At 36.8% G+C, this 20,012-nt stretch overlaps 2 protein-coding genes across 2 annotated transcripts; one reads left to right on the forward strand and one right to left on the reverse strand.

The window, feature by feature from the left end:
• Window positions 1–1,437: 1,437 nt before the first annotated feature.
• On the forward strand, window positions 1,438–8,076 carry LOC122035211 (cytochrome b-c1 complex subunit 6-1, mitochondrial-like). The gene is made up of 5 exons (XM_042594624.1): window positions 1,438–1,545; window positions 2,017–2,047; window positions 2,200–2,284; window positions 7,687–7,776; window positions 7,873–8,076. Coding segments are annotated over exons 2-5 (210 nt in total). The 5' UTR covers window positions 1,438–1,545; window positions 2,017–2,045; the 3' UTR covers window positions 7,906–8,076.
• A 3,348-nt stretch (window positions 8,077–11,424) lies between these two features.
• LOC122035257 (organelle RRM domain-containing protein 2, mitochondrial-like) lies at window positions 11,425–13,978 on the reverse strand. The gene is made up of 4 exons (XM_042594671.1): window positions 13,796–13,978; window positions 12,040–12,108; window positions 11,857–11,963; window positions 11,425–11,701 (listed from the first exon to the last, which is right to left on the reverse strand). The coding sequence occupies exons 1-4, from the start codon at window positions 13,905–13,907 to the stop codon at window positions 11,591–11,593; spliced, it is 399 nt and encodes a 132-aa protein (XP_042450605.1). The 5' UTR covers window positions 13,908–13,978; the 3' UTR covers window positions 11,425–11,590.
• Between the last annotated feature and the right edge of the window lie 6,034 nt (window positions 13,979–20,012).

Consider the following 20,012-nt stretch of genomic DNA (forward strand, 5'->3'; position numbering starts at 1 on the left):
TTCAAACGCACATTGTGAAGAAAAATCGAATGTGGTTCACATTTCTCTTTTGGTTCGGATGCACACGACAACCACGAGGGCAAATATGGAGGGTAAAATTGGTATCCCATATGTGATTTGGTAATTTTCAAAGTAGCTACATGAATTTGGTATTTGACAAAGTTAGCTACATGATTTAGTAAAATGCTATAAAAAGAATATTATTATCTCTATGGACATAATTGAATTGATACTTAAATAATAGATTGTCCAAAAAAAAAGTATTAATCGAATCTCGGGGAACAATTTCTTATGAAATAAAATCTCCCATAAAATCGGTCGGTCATCATAATTTACTCCCTTCATCTCGTTATCATGTTTTGCCAAAAAGAATATTATTTTATTTAATATTTTATTAATTATTGAATTTTGATGAACAAAATTTATAAATATTTTTTTATTAAAGTGCGTAAAAAATTAATTATAAATTTAATTTAAAATTTTTAATTAATAATTTTTCATAATTTAATTTATTTTATTATATGTTAAAAATAAAAATTAATATAAATTTTATATTTTAGACAAATCATTAATTCGAAGGATAACAAAAAAAAAAAAAGCGAGTAATAAATAAACAAATAAATAAATAAATATAAATAGAATTAAATTAAGAGTAAATTGGAGAAAGATCTCCAACTATAATTTTAACCCTGCATGTAGTTCTCATGTCTAAAAAATTTTATTTCCTCTCCTTTTATTTAAAATTTTATTACTTCAACTCCCTCATGCCAACATCCCCTCATGCCAACATCGTTATCTAATTACTCCTCATATTTTTTATGTACAAAAAGTCTAAAAATGACTATAATTTCTCTCAAATTCAGCAATTTAAATTAAAATTGGGCATATTTTTTTTTATCAAATTGAGCACGATTTTTCCTTATTTAATATAATTTCTCCTAAATTTAGTATTGTTTAAATAGAATCTAATGTATTTTCTATTTAATTGAGCACCATTTGAAAAGAATTTAGTATATTTTCTATCCAATTGAGATGAAAAAAAATTATGATAAATTTAATAGAAAACATACTATATTCTAGATTAACGTGTTAAATTTAAGAAGAATTATATTTATTTTTTAACTTTTGTACTTAAAAAATATAAGAGACAATTAGTTAAATTGATGTTTATTATATTTATTTAAGGAGTGAAAACAAAGTTTTTAGGATATGGAAAGTATATGTAAAATTTAAATTATGATTAGGTAGTGCATGCAAATTTTCTCTTAAATTAACTCGATTTTATTCATGTATACCCCTATTTATCTAATATTATATATATATATATATATATATATATATATAATATAAAGTTATTGATTTTGAAAAATATGTAATCTATACGGGGTAATATGAAAAAGTTTCGTTTTAATAATATAATTATTATATAAACCTAACACAGAATCCTGTTGTAGGTTTCGTCCGTTTCAGCTATCCGTTCTTGGCGGCTGCTTGATCTCCTTCACAGCTACATCGTCGTCCTCCCATCTTCTTGCAGATTACTCGGTATCCTTGTTTTTCTTATGCAGCTTTAGTCTCTAATCTCTCCCTCCTCGGATCTGTTGATTAATTTTGAAGTTCATTTTCACAGAATTGCTTCTCGCCTTTGTTTCATGTATTAACAGATTGAATCGCTGTTTTTGAGTTTTTCTAGATTTATATTATTAGATATGCATTTGAAACTTCAGATCCCTGGGATTTTTTTTGCCACATTAAAATTGAGGATTCTGCGATTTCAGATATGGTCTTTCGCAAAGTATCGTTTTCCTTTTAGGTTTCTTGTAATTGTTTGTTGTATTCTTTTGTTGTTTCATTATGTTGTTGATTGTATTAACTATTATGAACATGGAGATTTTGTTCGATCTAGATTTTTTTTACCAAATATCCTTTTTTTAAGTGCTAGTGTTGGCCACTCGCTCACATAAAATAATGATTAGTGTAATCATCTAATGCAATCTGTTTTTCCCCCCATTATAGGTGATATATATCACTCTCGAGGAACTAAAATGTAAGTGTTATGTTTCGCCTATTATTTTCAATTATTACTTATTATCCTGTTACTAAATTTTGCAGGAGTAGCATCCACCTTTTTTTTATAAAAAAAAAAAGAGTTTTTGTATTTGCCTTGTTGATCAATCTCATCATTTGCTGTAACTTTAGGGCGGATGAGGAACTCACTGATCCAAAACTGTATCTTGAGGAAACTTGCAAGCCAAAGTGTGTAAAACCTTTTTGGGAGTATCAGGTACTTAAAGTGCATAACATGTGTCATGGAAAACTCTTTTCCATTTATCAAAGGTGTAGATAAGTTTTATATAACTAAATACACATCATTAAGGAATAAGGCTAGATTTTGGGATTTGATAAGATAGTATTTAAAAGATCCGATTGACCATGTTGATGTTGATCCACTTAGGCAATTCGTATTGATATCGGCTGATTTTGCCAACATGCCAACTATGGTTTCTACTTTCTAGTGCGGACATGTAACATGGAGCTTAATTACCTAATCAGTTGATATGCCTAGTGTGCTCTATGGAACCTCTCCAGTGCATCTCCCTTTTATAGACACTGAATTGTAGAGTGCTTCATTAACTTCTCATCATTTGCTCAAACTTTTGAGGTGGTTAGCCCCACCACACTTGAGCTTGATAATCACTGAGTTCTTGCGCTCAAGCATAGTAGCCTACCTATTTTCCTATTTATATTGTAATAATAAGGCTATTTTTTTTTTGTCAATATGAAGCCTATGCCATTTACATATGGAAAAGGATTATGGTGGGAGGGAAGAATAGAAGATCAAACTAGTCTGTCTTTACTTAAATTGGCAGTGTTGCATTTCGATTCATTAAAGGTATTGACACTAAGAGGTTGAACTCTCTGCTTTGTATCTAAAAAAATTGTATAAAAAATTATGTTTTGATGCAAGGACAAAGTAAAACAGTATATACTTATCTTTCTATTGAAGAGATTCACAATTAGCCAGGGTAGTTGGGTTCAAATCCCTACTCTTCAATACATGTTTTTTATTCTGTTTCCTTGGCACTTGATCCATGCCTCAGTTGAGTAAATAATCTATGTGTTGCATAATGCAAATCATCCACCCAGAGACATTTGGAGAAATTCAAGTAGATTTTATTAATAAGATAAAGGTTATGTGGTGAAAAGTTAAAATGAAGTGAATTTATAGGAGACTTGTTCAATCGCTGTTTCCCACTTAATCTCAAAGGAGGATTTTATGAGATTGATAGGGTTAACCATTCTCTATGAGGTGGTCCATTGAGCAATTAGAAATCAATGCATTCAAAGAAGATAAAGATGATTAAATGATGGGTAAACCTGAAAAATATAAGACTTAAGATAAATAAATAAATAAACAAATACTATCTGAGAGTAGTTAGGTTTCTAGATCTGATCCACTTTGTGTGTGTTCGTTCAACATTATGGCAACATTATCATCTTATTTCATTGTTTGTCATGCCCACCTGATCTCGGTCCAGGCAAGCTTCACTTGACTCATGTGAGCCTCATATGAGACTAGAGAACCAATGAAGCCACTAACTCAGTTATCAACCTGTAACTTGAGGCCAAAAATAACAACAAAAGGGAGGAAGCACAGTTGTGCAAAATGAGTCAATAACAGATGTCAAGGGGTTTAAAATTCTTCAAACGTGAATTTGCATTACGATTAACAAGCTTTGGGTTTCACTGCTAGTTTTCAACTTTATGTAGCCATCAATCATAATTCATAAACCTTATCTTAAAATTTCTTATCCAACTATGATTGATCACGCATTATCACTTCAAGATTTTACAATTTATCATCTTTCAAAGCAAGTATAGCCTTTAGCTAAATCTACCAGCCACAAGAGTGTATCTATAGTACATGGGCTAAAATCCCATCTAAGAACATTGTGATCACTGTTATAAATCTCATAGTCTTGCTTATAGAATTCACCACTTTCCATCTTTGTTCATTTGGTATCTTAAACATGACCAAGTAAACTTTCTCCATCATTGGTTATCATCATTTACCCATTGTCTTTAAGCATATTTATCACTTTGTTAGATAGTTGGAGCAAAAGTTGGTATCACTCACCCCAAGCGGCCTTGTATCGCCGGCCCCACTTTGTTAGATAGTTGAGTATATAGAAAGTGTTGGGACAGTGAGTTTTCCCCTATTTTCTAACATTAATGAGTGGTTCATTGAATAAGCACAAACAAGGATATGATCGTTGTAGCATTAGCAGTTTGGTGATCAATTGAGTGTAATTACCAGTAAGATAACGCTCGTGGTTGCAAGCCATTGTGCCAGCCTTGGTCCTCATATATCATTTGTCTTTATGTATTTACTTAATGATTAAGCACACTATGTGCATTCCAAACATTTTATAATTAGTGTATCTCAATTCATTGATTTAAAGTTCTTTTTTCTTAGTTGCAATGAATTTAACCAATTCCTCTGTGCAATCATTTTATGTAAAACCATTTAGCAAGTTTATAAGTATTCACAGGAATTGACATCAAGGATTCAACAAGAAAAGTAAAGCAATGAGATGACAAGTGCCAATGAATGAACTAAATGATATTCTCAAATAAACACTGCCAAATTTTATTTTTCAATGTTCAACCCTCATGATAGAATATAAACATTACAAAAAGGTTCACTAATTATTATGATATTTTAGCATTGCCTCTTTAAAAATCTTATTTTTACCCTATTTCAACACTTAAAACATCATTTTACTTCCCTTTTTAAAACAGGACAGCATTTTAGAAGTAATAAATTATTTCATAATTCTGTTCATGCACAATGTCCTTAGAGAAAGGGACAAGCAAGAAATACTCACCTAAGAAACCTCAATTTGCAACCAAACCACTTCTAATCCATTTCTTAATTTTCTCCAAATGTTATCACTACAAGATAATACCCAAAATTAATCTTAACTCATATTGAAATGACATCTATATCATATAACACCAAAGGAACTTACCTCAATCCCAATTCACAAAGAAACTCAATCAATTTCCAAGCTTTTTCTAACAATGCAATAGGATCCTACCAAAAGGAGGTCGTCTAATAGCTCAATCATAAACAAGCAATGACCATTAAACTCAATAATAAAATACATACATAGACTCATGGTTTAAAATCTTGTTTTGCATCGAGTGAAACAGACAAAATATATTATTCAAATAAATAATTGAAATTTGATACTATTCAGCATAGACAATGCCTCCTATGTCGTTGTGTTAACCACATTGATGAGTATCAATTTATGCTAATGATTGAGGTAATGTTATTATTATTATTATTATTATTATTATTGTAATTTGTCTTCATACAAGATAATGTCAAAATTGTATCATTGCAGATAGAAAATAAATTTGAATTGAATAATATAATTGCCTTATTTTGTTCTTTTTTCGTCTCCATCTCTATTCTCCTTTTACCTCCAATTTGCCTCTAGCACTATACATCCGAATGTCAACACAATTCCAAAATAGTGTCGTTCCAATCAAAGATCGGAACTCTAGCATAGCTTGAGATTTTGAACGTTGCATGGGTACTCATAGAGAGAGAATTGGCCATCCAAGAAGTTGAAGAGGGCTGCTAGGATTCCTTGTAGTTGCTGCTCTAAATCAAAATCCTTTGGAAAACCTTAATATGAATACAACATCCCAGCCAACAATAGAACAACACTAATCATATAAAAGAAACTAAACAAAAAGGGAACAGGAGATCTGGGAGGGAGAAAAGGGCTGTCAGATAGCCTATGAAGTTGTTGCCCTCATGGTTTCAAGTCATTTCTAATCAAGAGGAATGAGGTATTTAACCACAGGTCAAGCTGGAAGAAGAGGAAAGAATCTAAGACCTCAACCATGATCTTAAGAGTGGAAGCTTATCGCTTGGGAGGGTTCACTACATGGCAAAAGGGGCTGCTGCAAAGCTGGCTGCTCACTACTGCTGCACAAGCAAAGAGATAAGAGGTAAGGAAAGGGTGAAGCTATGCTGCAGAAGCAGAGAATGGCTTGATTGCTTATCGATATGGTAGAGCGAAAGAAGTCCACCACTGGCTGAATCTTCCATGACTAACACGGTCAAAATGCAGATAAGGATTGAGGGCGGGAAGATAATATTGCTTGTTCATTATCTTTCTGTGTGGGGGATCCTCGCTTGTGGTAAGTATATACATCAGGGGAGGCAATTCCATGCCAGATCTGGTGATGGGGAAGGTCAATGTTTGTGATCAACTCATGGGGAGCTGGGGTGCCATGATTTTAAAGGAGGGTTACTGGGGCATGATTAGGCACAGGGAAAGCTGAAGCAGTTGCGTTTAATTTCTACATGCAAAGGGAATCAATCTCACCCCCAAAGGGGTGTCAAAAGGTGTGTTTGTAAGCTATCTGCAAGAGAGATTCTCATCCTAAGGGAGGTGAAAAGGTGTGCTTTGATCTCTCTGCGCGAAGGGCAACACCGCAACAGGGCTGTCAGCCAAATCTCTGGGATGCAAGACCAGATTGCATGGCTGCAAAGGAGATGCACAAGAGAGCTCAAGTTGTGATGGGGAAGAGAAAGTAAAACGAGAACATTAAAAAAAAACCCTTTAAAATAAGTCATGGGGAGCTGGGGTGCCATGATTTTAAAGGAGGGTTACTGGGGCATGATTAGGCACAGGGAAAGCTGAAGCAGTTGCGTTTAATTTCTACATGCAAAGGGAATCAATCTCACCCCCAAAGGGGTGTCAAAAGGTGTGTTTGTAAGCTATCTGCAAGAGAGATTCTCATCCTAAGAGAGGTGAAAAGGTGTGCTTTGATCTCTCTGCGCGAAGGGCAACACCGCAACAGGGTTGTCAGCCAAATCTCTGGGATGCAAGACCAGATTGCATGGCTGCAAAGGAGATGCACAAGAGAGCTCAAGTTGTGATGGGGAAGAGAAAGTAAAACGAGAACATTAAAAAAAAACCCTTTAAAATAAGTCCTGTTTAAAAAAATTTAGGCATTACATAGTTAATATTGGCAGTTGAGTATAAAACTAAATCATAGGATGGTAGCTAGTGAGTATCATGCATCTTATCATTTGACATGGTCTGTGGATGCTAGCTGATTGACTTAACTGCCTAATAATAATACTTGGAGACCTCCTTGTAGCTCTTTTCCACATTTGCATTCCATTGGCATATCTTTTCTGTCAATATCACCACTGTTCTCTCATCTTTGCTTTTGATCATTAGTGTTTAGAGTTTGAAAAGTTAAAGACACTTTTCGCTATGCTTGTCAGTTACATTGTCATTTCCCTTCTGAATTTTCAAAATTGTAATCCATTTATGCAGAATGTTGGGTGTAACAACCGGTAGACACAGTATCACTACACTGTTTGATCGTCTGTGTGATCATATAAAATTACTATTCAAGTGATCTTTCTTCCACTCTTTGCCTTCACCTTTCATTCTCCAGATGTAACATAATTGATTCCATCATTTCAAGATCGCTTCCTTCTGTCCATACATTTTCTACCCAACCTACTGTGTTTTAGAGTAAAATATAGTGTATTAACTAGGCTTTTCTGTAAGCATTCAATTCAATGTTCTTATTGTCTCTTTCCCCTTGATGCTGAAATTAACCATCGCAACCTTCGTTGAGCAGGCGTGCATTAAAAGAATCAAAGGGGATGAATCCGGACAGAAGCATTGTACTGGACAGTACTTCGATTACTGGAAGTGTGTCGATGAGTGTGTATGTATTCTTTGATTTGCTTATTTTTTCCCCTACTACCACGAAGTGATAAAACATCCATAAGCTGAAATTTCTTCTTTCTTAAATAAAATGCAGGTTGCACTTAAGGTTTTTGAGAAACTGAAGTGATCAGAGGATGAATGATGGTTGCACTTAGATTTTTCCCATCAGTTGCTCTTTATTGTGTTTCGGCAGAGGATCAATTTTCTGCGAACCCTTGCAAAAGTAATAATGGAAAAATGATTGTTTTAAAATACCATTTAAGTGGCGTTCCCTGTGTTGTGTTCGGCCATTTTCTTCTCTGGCATCTTTTTGATAGAGTAACAGGTGCACCATCTATTTTTAGCGATTGTTTCCATGAACTTTTTCTTCTTTCATAGATCGATTCAACTTGAACTTCGTTTGGTGCCCAAAGGTTGGACTTGGAACAGATTCTCATACTTTGATTTTACAGTGAATACAATGAAATTATGCTTTTCTTGGATTTGATCAGAATTAAAAATAATTGGATTGGATATGATGTTTTTTTAATAAGTAGGACTTGGTGGTATTCCATTAAAACTAAATCCATGGAATTGAATTATTTGAAATTTATTTAATTGAATATTGAATTATTCGTAATTTAGCTAATTGAATCGATTCAATTTTACTATTAAAATTGAGTAAATTTGATTAATTTAATTGATAATTGAGTTAATTAGTTTTTTTAATAAAAAATATTTTTTTTATTTTTATTATTGATAAAAAAATCAATGTCATTGATTTTAAATATTGAAATAGAATTGATTTAATTAAATAATTAATATTTTAAATAAAAATTAATATTGAATTTTAAATTAATTCAATGCAATTAATTATTTTGATTGAATCAAAGTTTTAATTTCATACCAATTACAATGGTAGCAAAAAAATGATTCGTTCTTAGTATTTTCACTAGTTCGTCCTCAATTCAATACGAAAGAGGTAAATAACGGATAATTATAATTTTAAATAGTTGAATAGTGTATAAAAGGTATGAGGAATGACCGACACTGATTATTAATCAACTGCTCGTCCCAAAACAGACATTAATTATGATAAATTATGATATGGTATTGGTAAAGAGTAGTCGTTTGACGGAATTGATTCATATGAGATGGTATAGAGACAATTGACATTATTATTTTTCCAAATATGCCATGCAACCAACTCAAATACTGAAATAATATCTAATCTACTAACAAGTAACAATTGTGTAAACTCAAGAGTCTTAAATTTAAAAATGATACTTAAATACATGTAATTGTCTTAATGCAAGAGATTTTTTTTATGCAAATTCTTTATAATTGATCGTTTTGACCCTAATTTAAAAATGTTCAAAAATAAGATTGTGTGTTCCTAACATAGATCATATAAATATCTAAGACCAAAATGCCAACGCCTAGATATTTAATATCATCTATATCATTGAATTAAATATGTCGTAACTCGTCATGATTCCAATTTATGCAATTCTAAATATGAACAAAGCATAATACAATAACATTCCATCGAAAATTTGTATGATTTAGTAGTTGGTTTTGGTAGAGCCTTATGAAATGAAGATATAAAGGCTTTATTCATATGATTTTGATTTGACTCAAATCTACTAAAGTTAACCTTTGGCTCTAGTTTTGGGACATTTATAAATGTCTCTAAGATTATTCTCAAGTCATTAATTTTCTAATAAAAGATTTCTAGCTTTAGAAAAATTATGGCAAGCCATTATTGCATAATTATTAAAATTAAGGATGAGAGTAATATTTAATACTACAAAATAATATTAATATGGCCGACCACAAATAGTTGAACAACCATGACTCATGACTTGCGATAATGTATGATTGGTGAAGCAATCAATAAAGAATGGAGGGTCCTATTTTTAAGCATGGTCGGCGTTCTTTTTTTGATTTATTATCAAACAGTCATCTTATTCCACCAAGTACATTTTATTTTTCAAAATATTTTTTAAATTTTATTTTATTTTTTTATGTTTCTGTATGAGCATCAATTTATAATTACTATAACTCTTAGGAATACAAATAAATTATGTGACAACAGTTATAATTTATAACGGTTACCACAGTAAAATTTTAATCAAATACTAATAAATTATATTGTTAATATTATATTATAACACTTCTACTTTTGAATGATACTAATGATAGTATTTTATAGTAATCACAGTTCATAGTTTTAGAATAATAAGCATGTTTCATCTCTGATTAATATTAGTCCTTGCAGATCAATATCATATTATAACAATTATAAATAATAACTTCTATAATATGAACAATTTTATTAATTAGTAGAGCTGTAAATGAACCAAGTATTTATAAATAAGTTTAATGTTCGACTTGGTAAGAGCTTGTTTATGTTTCTTCAATATACACAAAATTAATTAAACAAATAAGTTTGAACAATTTGTTAAACTAAATAAATAAGCTTGAATACATATGTGTTCAACTCGTTAACGTTCATGAACAATGTTCACGAACCATATTCATTAATAAAACTCTTTTCAGTATGCTAAATAAATAATAAAATAAAATAAAATATACAAATAAGTTTGAATTATTAAGTTCAATAACTAATCAAACAACTAAAAATTTCAAACAATCAAGATAACTTAAATTTAGAGCTCAATAGCATCTAAATGAACCAAGCTCAAATCAAGCTTAAGTTAAGCTTAAATTGAGAACTTGATAACAGCTAAACGAACCAAGCTCAAGCCAAACTTCAAACAAACTTACGTTTATAAAAAATAAATCAAACCAAACTTGAACAATCATTTCAAAAGATTAGTTCATTTAAGCTCGGCTCGTCTCGATTACCTTATCAAACAAGTTTGAATATTCGAAAGTTTGACTAGCTTATAGCCCTAATGATTAGGCCCGCGAGTGATAGATCAAGGATCTAAAATTCGATATTTAGCTACGGTGAATTGAGAATTTTTTTCTTAATAGGTAGTGGACCTAAGAATACTAACCGTCAAGATGAACCTCCATCTACATTTTCCCGATTTACTCTAGCGGCTAATAATAACAAAAACCTTCCATAAAATCGGATTGATCATCCCAGATTTGACCTAATCTGATTAATCTATAATTCCATAGCAACTCATAGCTACCTCTTAAAAAATAAAAACAATTTCAAAAGAGATAGACCTTCATAATACTTTCCTAATTTACCCTAACAGTTGATAACAACCAATAAAAATTTCAATAAAACTAAATTGGTCATTCCAAATTTACCATCATCTGATTTGATTAATCTATAATTTTATAGTAACTTGTAGATACTACTTTAAAAAATAAAAAAAAATTCAAAAGGTTAAATATACAGAGACGGAATAAAAAACCATTTTATAATAAATAAAAAAAAATACCCCCCTTTATAATAAATAAAAGAAAAATACCCTTTACCGATTTTGATTAAAAAAAGAGAGCCCATTTTAAATATTGCCCATAAAGAATAGAGTTGGATGTTGATATTAATTTTATTTAAACTATAAAATTTTAAAAAAATATTCATCTACTATTTCATGTAAAATTCCGCACAATAACATTCTATATTCATCTATTATCACATCGAAAATAAGGTTTTAGAAAACTAAACAATCATAGGTCATGTGCTAATGAAACCACGCAAATTCATAGCCATCCAGTATGCAGTCATAGCTCACTACAAAAACTTCCAAAATTAAACGTGGCTCTCCATGTAGGCCAGATAACATAATAGAGAAGAACACAATGACACTGTAGGTAAAAGGTTCCCATAAATTTTATGACATGTTCTACTGATAGTTTACAGTAGATTCCATAACTGAAGGAGGTTGCTGTTGCATTTGAGGTGGAGGTGGTCTCGGTCTTGCGTATTCAGCAAAAATAACCCAACCGTCCAAAAACTGCACCAAAAGAAGGTAACGTGTTACTGGAAATTACTCGATCAAGCATGTATGGTATCACTTCTGGAACGAAAGAAAGAAAATGCATGAACTATTAGGTTAATGGCTAATGTAAGAATTGAGGTTCTATTCTCCTCCTTTGAGTCTGGATTCACCTTGCCGTCCATGCCTTTGATTCCTTCTCCAGCTTCCTCGAGTGTGGCATATCTAACAAAGCCGAACCCTTTAGAATATCCTGAGATACGATCCGTCACAACTCTAGCTGTATACAACATGGAATTAGGCAATTAGCATCCCTGATGTGATTTCAAAATGAATCAATTAAGATAAGGTCGTACCATTGATTACTTGTCCAAATTTGGAGAAGGCCTCGCTAAGTGCTTCAGATGTAGTTCGCTTGTTAAGACCTAACATGTTGGACAAGATGTGAAAAAGATATCGTTATATCTACAACATTAAAGAGAAAATGGCATTTGAATTTCATTTTTTCTAAAAACAAGTCTTTCATGGTGAATGCCTTTCCTTGTCTTGTGCATTAGTTGTCAAAAAAAATAAGGTACTAAGTTTGGTGGCAAGTCTTAAATTAAGACGGCTCCAATTTATGTAGATAATAAATGGCACCTAAATGGACCCCAAACAGAAAATTAGGGCATGCATCAATTAAAAGGTGAAAACGGAATTTATAAAATTAGGGCAGAAAAGTCTTGTAATGTATACAGCAACAGTAATTGTGAATAAAGAGATAGTAGCATACAAAACCAGAAGCTTATAACTCACCAACATAATCCATGCACAAAAAATAGAGCGAACTTGAAGAACACCAACTTGATGAGAAATATAATTTTCATTAGAAATCACATTATACTCTATTAAGGTATTACTCCTAGTGGAAAAATCTCAAGAGTTATGACAAACATAGTTGAAGCTCTATGCATAATGTTTAACCTCATTCTAGAATCAGAGTCTATAAGTAATATTGAAATAGTTCCTAGTGAGGCAAAATCCTCTTGGCGCGTCTATTTGCAGTTCAATCTCACATCCCGACAAAAGAATAATGTGTGTATGCAGTTTAAATACTGCTCAAGTCAATACATACGTGTATTTATCAGTTCAACCATATATTAGTAGAAACATATGGTTTGTCACCATCCTAAATACCCATTCTTCACTTATTGAATCACTATTAACTGGAAGTAAATTTCAGTATCTTGTTCAATAGAGTAGTGCCATTCCTACTGAACAAGTACAAACTAGTACTTGGTGCTTCAAATTACCTAGATGACTTAATTTTCATACCATGTTCAAGGGCTAAGTCCTAACCTACAAGATAAACCACAGGATACAAGATAGGCACAATGTTCTGGTCATATTTTGATTGAAACCATCCTGAATTTTCCAGTTATGCAAGAGTGATTTTAGGTTCAATTTACTAACAACATTTGTAAATTCCAGCAACTCAAATAAGAAAATACAAGTGATCTATGAAATCAGCATCTAGTAAATCTACTATCGTGTTCTATATATATTAAAAATGTTATACATAACAACTATGATGCCTGTAGATTGGGCCAAGAAGCCATGATTAATTTGCTCTAAATTCTTTATAGCCAAAAACAATTAGAGTGAAAGATCATTTCCTGATGCAGACGTTCCTCACTACTCAATGCATAACACTCATGGTTGTTTGAAATAACAAAGCTGATAGTTCAAACATAAGAAACCTCCAAAAAAAAAACAATCAGTAAGCTCACAATACATTGCCACATTGAATAGATACTGCCCATTCTCAAGGGTTCCGACAGTGTCCTGGACCTAATCGCTTTATGCTCCACAACAAAGATAGATCACACACAGGCATACCGGAAAATTGAAACTAAAAAAAGATTTTGTTTGTGTGTGTGTGTGTGTGTGTGTGTGTGTGTGAAAGGTCAATATTAGGAGGTTTTTAGCGGAGAAGAAGAGCAAGATGGACTCCCCGAGGCTTTTGCATCGAGATACAGGAACATGAGCGAGAATATCCCACAGCAAATGCGAAAAAAGAAAGAAGAACCATCGCAACAAGAAAGGAGATCAAAAAGGAATACGGAGTCTTGCCTGAGACGAATAGGTTAGTGGAGGGCTCTGCGGCCGGTGGAGCAGCAGCAGGAGTCGGAGGAGAGAAGGCAGAGATGGAGAAGAACCGCCGAAATCCCGCCCTCGCCGCCATCGCCCTAGCTCTCTGTTCTCAAGTCGCCCACTGCCAATGTTCTCGAGTATACGGCGGCTGCCGAACGCTTAAATCTCATAGGGTTTATTATCCCAATGACAAATTTGCCCTTGAACGCTAGATTGGCCTCTTTCTCAGATTTTTCATTATTATTTATTTATTTAGTTATTTATTATTATTATTATTATTATTATTATTATTATTATCCGACGACATAACGATTAATCTTGAGTAACCATTAAAATAAATCAGAAAGTAAATTATTCTTAAATTTATCGTTGATTAAAAAATTCATTCATTAATCTATTAAAATTTGGACTCGATTCTTAATTTGAATTTAGGTTTGATTTATATAAATCATAGCCTGGATTTTAAGTCCACGAAGATCTACAAACATTTGAGGATCTATTAAAATAAGCAGCATTATATAGTATATATTAATTAATAAAAATATAATTGTGTCGGCCAATCTCGAGCAATCTGCGGATCCAGCCCAATATAGGCCATGCCTGCCCGGGCATGGGTTCGGGTTTGGCCCAATCCATGGACCAAACTCAACCCATTAATTTTAATATATATTTTTATTTTAAAAAAGTTTGATAATAATTCTTAAATAATTTTTAAAATTATAATATTTAAAAAAAATAGAGTCCAGTAGCGATTAGATGAACAGCAACCTATTTTATCTTAGCAAGAAAAAAAAATAATGATCCACATTTTTTTTTTTTTTTGTTGATTTTGTGGTCCATGAGAAATTTTGTGGAGGTAGTCATCCCAGATTCAATATTACTTGATTTAATATTTTTTTTATAGTTGTGTAAGCTACAATTAGATCTACCTCTTTGATCGGATCAACTTTTGGTAGAATGGCTTCGCACTTGATTAGGTAGAGGTTGAGCGGATAGAATCCCGACAGATCGGATTCTACCCTTTCTTACTTAAAAAAGACCAACAAGAGGTCAAAAGGGAGCCAAAGTGCACCTTGACAAGTTGGTGTGGCTCCTCCAATACCTAAATTAGAATCAGAGAAAAGGAACAGAGAACAATAGAAGAATTGTAGTTTTGAAGTCCATTGTGCAGTAAGTATCAGAGAAAAGAATAGAGAACAATAGAAGAATTGTAGTTTTGAAGTCCATTGTGCATACCTTACTAGCTGAAATGGATATCTTATATATCTAGAGAAGGAAGAAGAAAGATGTTTTGCTCCTATAGTGGTTGTGTCTCCTCTTTATTCAACATCTTTACTCCAAGTGGCAGCAGTGGCGTAGCCAGGATTTTAGACCAGGAAAGGTGATTTTATAAAAATTCTAAATATTAGTATAGATCAATTTTTATCCTCCAAAAATCTAACTTTCAAATTTAAGGAGTTAAAAATAAACTTAAATTTAAAAAATTTTAGTTTAGCCCTTGATTTTAGTTGAAATAATGATCTATGGATCCTCAGACCTTATCTATGATTTAAAGCCTAAGAATCAATTTAGGTGGAAGAGAGAGAAGGGAGGATGTAGTGAAGGGGATGCCCTATTTGAAGTAAGTATATCTCATATTTTTTTTAAATACTTCGACATTACTATTTCACCTAATTTATCATTAATATAATATTTTAGACACATAATCACTTAATTTAATGATTATTTTTTTTAACTGATCCGGCGGTAAGAACAGGGGCCCCCCCTCTGAGGGAAGTCAACGCCACGTAGAAATCAAAGGGTCGAACGGCCGATCGGAGAAGGTGAGACTGGGAGGCCGAACGGGATCTCATCGAAGTCAAAGGCACCCGGCGAGGGGTTGGGGTTCCGACGCTCGTTTAACAGGGTCGTGTGGCCGAGCGGGTGGCCCGCTCAGCCGAAGGTATAAAGTATCAATACTGCGAAATCCACAGAGCACATTATCGGGAATCTCCCGAGTGTACCAGCACGCCCGGCCGACCGGACGTGTGGGGACTGCCGACCGGCCGGGCACTTGGCAGGGAATAGAAAGAGAAAAGGACAAGGGAACATCTACTGATAGCGGGTATGTTCCATGAGTAGGTCGTACGCAAGATCTTATGACAGAGGATTCCGTTGTCCCATCAGAAATGTGCTCGGACTGTAGCAGTATAGTGTCAGGTAAGCTTGTCTAACAAGCTCATGCTAAGGTTTGGGCTGAGGACACGTACTCATAGAGCCGTCAATTTGGGTTGGGCCCGTCGGGTTGGCCCGCCCCGCCAAATAATTTAAGCGGGTTAGGTTGAAATTTTATCAACCCAAGTCCGTCGTGGGCCGACCCGCCTAGGCCCGCGACCCGTGCGGGTCGGCCCGCTCGAGCTTGGGTTGGCCCGCGGGTTGGAAAACATACGTAAGTTAAGTTTTAGATTAATTTATTATCTTTCTTTGTTATAATTTTGAAATAAAAATAGTACTTTTCATCCAACATAAGTACTTGTTTATGTTCATTAATATTTAAAATACATGTTTATGTATACATTTAATTGTAGAAAACTTTTTCGAAGTAAAATATTGAAGATATGAAATATTTTTAAATTTTTTTAAAAATTTTTGATGGGCCCGCGGGTTGGCCCGCCAAACCCGCAACCCGCCTTAGAATGGGTTGGGTTGGAAATTTATCAACCCGCCAATTTGGTGGGTTGGCCCGCCCCGCCCCGCCAAATGATTAACCCGCCACGGGCCGACCCGCCCCGCCACGGGTTGGTCCGTCTGACAGCTCTACGTACTCACCTCGGTATGTGTGCATGAGACTCTTCGTAGCTCTATATAAAGGGCCTCACACTTCATTGGAGGTATGCATTTTCTGATATTCGGAGCCACTTCTTTGTTGTCCACTTGCCTGACTTAAGCGTCGGAGGGTCGTCGCCGGGAACCCTTCCCGGCCTGACTTCTTTGCAGGTTCGCCGGAGCGCCGTACGACCGGCCGGAGATCTACGTCAGCAACAAGGAGGGCGCCACGTGCCCAGCGTCCGTTGATTCAACGATTCGGACAGGATCAAATTGGCGCCGTCTGTGGGAACTCTCCTGCATCCGATCGGAAGCATTGGACGAAGCTGGACGACCGCACTCGGTGATGCTCTCCACAGAGGAGCTCGACGCTCTGATCGAAACCAGAGCAGCCAAGCTAGTGGAACAACAAAGGCAGAAGTCGCAAGCCGAGCGGATGGAGCAGCAAGCGACGTCCGCATCGGGAGGCCGAGTGGAAGCACCCGCGGCCACGGTTCCGTTTCCTCGGGTCCTATTCCGCACGCCTGCTGAAGCCGCAGCAGTTAATCGGGATCGAGGATCTTCATCAGATGAAGTGCCGGTACGAGACAGTAGAAAGGGAAAGGCCCCCCGAACGGACGCCTCCCCCGAGCGGGTCAACCGTCAATTTTCGGAGACCATCCTGCGGGACCCTCTGCCAAAGCACTACGTGCCCCCGTCGATCGGTGAGTACAACGGAACCACCGACCCGGATGATCATCTGGGTAAGTTCGACAACACGGCCACCCTTCATCAATACACAGATGGAGTAAAGTGCCGGGTATTCCTTACCACTCTCTCGGGATCGGCGCAACGGTGGTTTCGAAGGCTGCCGGACGGATCCATCACAAGTTTCAAGGACTTCCGCACGGCCTTCCTCCACCATTTTGCAAGCAGTCGGCGTTATCAGAAAACTAGCGTCAGCCTGTTTGCCATCAAGCAAGAGCCCAGGGAGCCGCTCAGAGCTTACATCCAACGGTTCAACCGGGTGACCATGGATATTCCAACAGCCACCTCAGAAACGATGATGAATGCGTTTACATAGGGCCTCGTGGACGGGGACTTCTTCCGCTCAGTCATTCGGAAGTCGCCCCGAGACTACGATCATATGCTACACCGGGCTAATGAATATATCAATATGGAGGAAGCCCAGGCGACCCGGAGGAAGGAAGATCCAACCGAGCGTCCACCACCTGCCGAGCGGAAGCCGCACACTGCTCATCAGCCGCCCAGAGGACCGCGAGCTGAAACAACCCGCCCCCAGCAACATGCAAGAGCCCACGCCATTCAAGAAGTATCTGCCGAGCGACCCAAACCTAAGAAGAAATGGACCCCAATGTTTTGCTCATTTCACCGGACAGACACTCATAATACCAGAGATTGCCGGAGCCTTCCTCTGATTGGCCACCCCATGCCCCGGGGTGGCCACTGCCGATCGCCATCATCCGACGGGCGACAGCGCCCTCGTGAAGCCGATCGGATGATATCCGACAGGCGACAAAGACAGACTCCCGAGCGGCACCATACTCCGAGGCGTGAGGACAATCTCTGGAGGTCTAGGGAGCAGCCTAGGCCGTTCGCTCGTGAAGAAGAAAATAGAAGTAACACTTCCCGAGGCGAAATCAATATTATCGCTGGGGGGCCGACCGGAGGCGACTCTAACAGAGCAAGGAAGGCGGGCGCGACGCTTGGATCCATGCGGTCGGCCAAGAACGGCGGCCGCTTCGGGCCTGTGGACTTGGAGGAGTCAAGTGCCACATGACGACTCTCCTCATCAAAGCGGTAATAGCCAACTACACTATTCACCGCGTCTTCATATACAGAAGCTCGGTCAATATTATATTCAAGAAGGCCTTCACCAACCGCAAATAGATCGAGCCCCCTGACAACCTGGGTTTACGGCAATGAAAGTTACATTTGACAGTCCGACCGCTATTGGTAGAGAAGCCGGAAGGACACGGGCAAACTTCGCCGTGGTCGACTCATACAATGTCATCTTGGGGCGACCGACACCTTCCACCGAAAATCAAGTTCCCGGTGGAAGATAAAGTAGGAGAAGTACGGGGAGACCACTCGGCGATGCTACGTCGAGATGGTCCGAGAAGCTAATGTCGCCCGGAAGACGCCACGGATCGAGGTAAACGCAAAAAAACCTCCTTTTGGTTTATGAAGAAAAGAGGAAGTGCAGATTCACCGACCCGATCGGAGGCCACCACATTCATTACGGCCGATCCGAGAAAAAGGAAGTAATCAAATGTCTCTAGAAAACTGATGTCTTCGTTTGGTCGACACATGAGCCGCCGGATTTCGCCAAGTATAGTGCGACGAGCTCCATGTCCGACGCACGGAAGCAAAGGAAGAGGGACTTCAGCGCCGAACAAAATGCCATAATCCGAGCGGAGGTCGAGAATCTCCTGGAGGCCGGCCATATACGCGAGGTTCAGTTCCCGAGCTGGCTGGCGAACGTAGTACTAATCTCCAAGCTGGGCAATAAGTGGAGAGTTTGCATCGATTTCCGGGATCTCAACAAAGCATACCCAAAAGATTTTTATCCTTTACCCCGGATCGATCAACTGGTGGACTCCACAGCCGGCTGCGAGTTGATATGCATGCTCGACGCCTATCAAGGATACCATCAAGTGCCGCTCGCCCGAGAAGATCAAGAGAAAGTTAGCTTCGTTACAGCCGACGGTACGTACTGCTACAATGTGATACCGTTCGGACTGAAGAACGCGGGAGCAACTTACCAACGCTTGATGAACAAAGTGTTCAGAGAGCAGATCAGACGAAATTTGAAAGTATACGTGGATGATATTCTCATCAAGTCCGTCTGAGCGGTCGATCTCTTTAAAGACATGGAGGAGACTTTCCGAACGCTGAGGAAGTATGGAGTTAAGCTGAACCCTCAGAAGTGTCTGTTCGGAGCAAAAGGCGGGCGTTTCTTGGGTTACATAGTGACCGAGGGGGCATCGAGGCAAATCCCAGCAAGGTGAAGGTATTACAAGACATGCCGCCCTCAAGAAATTTAAGGGAAGTACAACGTTTGACCGGTCGGATAACAGCATTGTCTAGATTCATCTCGAAGACCGCCGACCGGAGTCTCCCGTTTTTCAAAATCTTACGCAAGGCTACCAAATTTCATTGGGATGAAGAGTACGATCGGGCGTTCGAAGAACTGAAGGCATATCTGAACTCTCTGCCTGTACTAGCCAAGCCAGCTGTGGGGGAGCCGCTTTGTATTTACTTATCTTCACCTGAGCAAGCAGTAGGCTCGGCATTAGTGAGGGTGAGCGGAGAAGAACCCGTGTATTTCTTAAGTCATATTTTAAAGGACGCAGAATCTCGCTACACCGGGCTCGAGAAGCTGGCTTTT

The sequence above is a fragment of the Zingiber officinale genome, chromosome 11B (assembly GCF_018446385.1).
Source record: "Zingiber officinale cultivar Zhangliang chromosome 11B, Zo_v1.1, whole genome shotgun sequence".
Lineage (NCBI taxonomy): Eukaryota > Viridiplantae > Streptophyta > Magnoliopsida > Zingiberales > Zingiberaceae > Zingiber > Zingiber officinale.

Bases quoted from the DNA above. Each gene is read 5' to 3' on its own strand.
- LOC122035211 (XM_042594624.1), top strand. The intron at 2,285-7,686 runs GTACTTAAAGTG...TTCGTTGAGCAG, and splicing joins AACCTTTTTGGGAGTATCAG to GCGTGCATTAAAAGAATCAA. The intron at 7,777-7,872 runs GTATGTATTCTT...AATAAAATGCAG, and splicing joins GGAAGTGTGTCGATGAGTGT to GTTGCACTTAAGGTTTTTGA.
- LOC122035257 (XM_042594671.1), bottom strand. From the start codon at position 13,907: ATGGCGGCGAGGGCGGGATTTCGGCGGTTCTTCTCCATCTCTGCCTTC. The intron at 12,109-13,795 runs GCAAGACTCCGT...CCAACATGTTAG, and splicing joins CACTAACCTATTCGTCTCAG to GTCTTAACAAGCGAACTACA. The intron at 11,964-12,039 runs GTACGACCTTAT...TGTTGTATACAG, and splicing joins ATTTGGACAAGTAATCAATG to CTAGAGTTGTGACGGATCGT.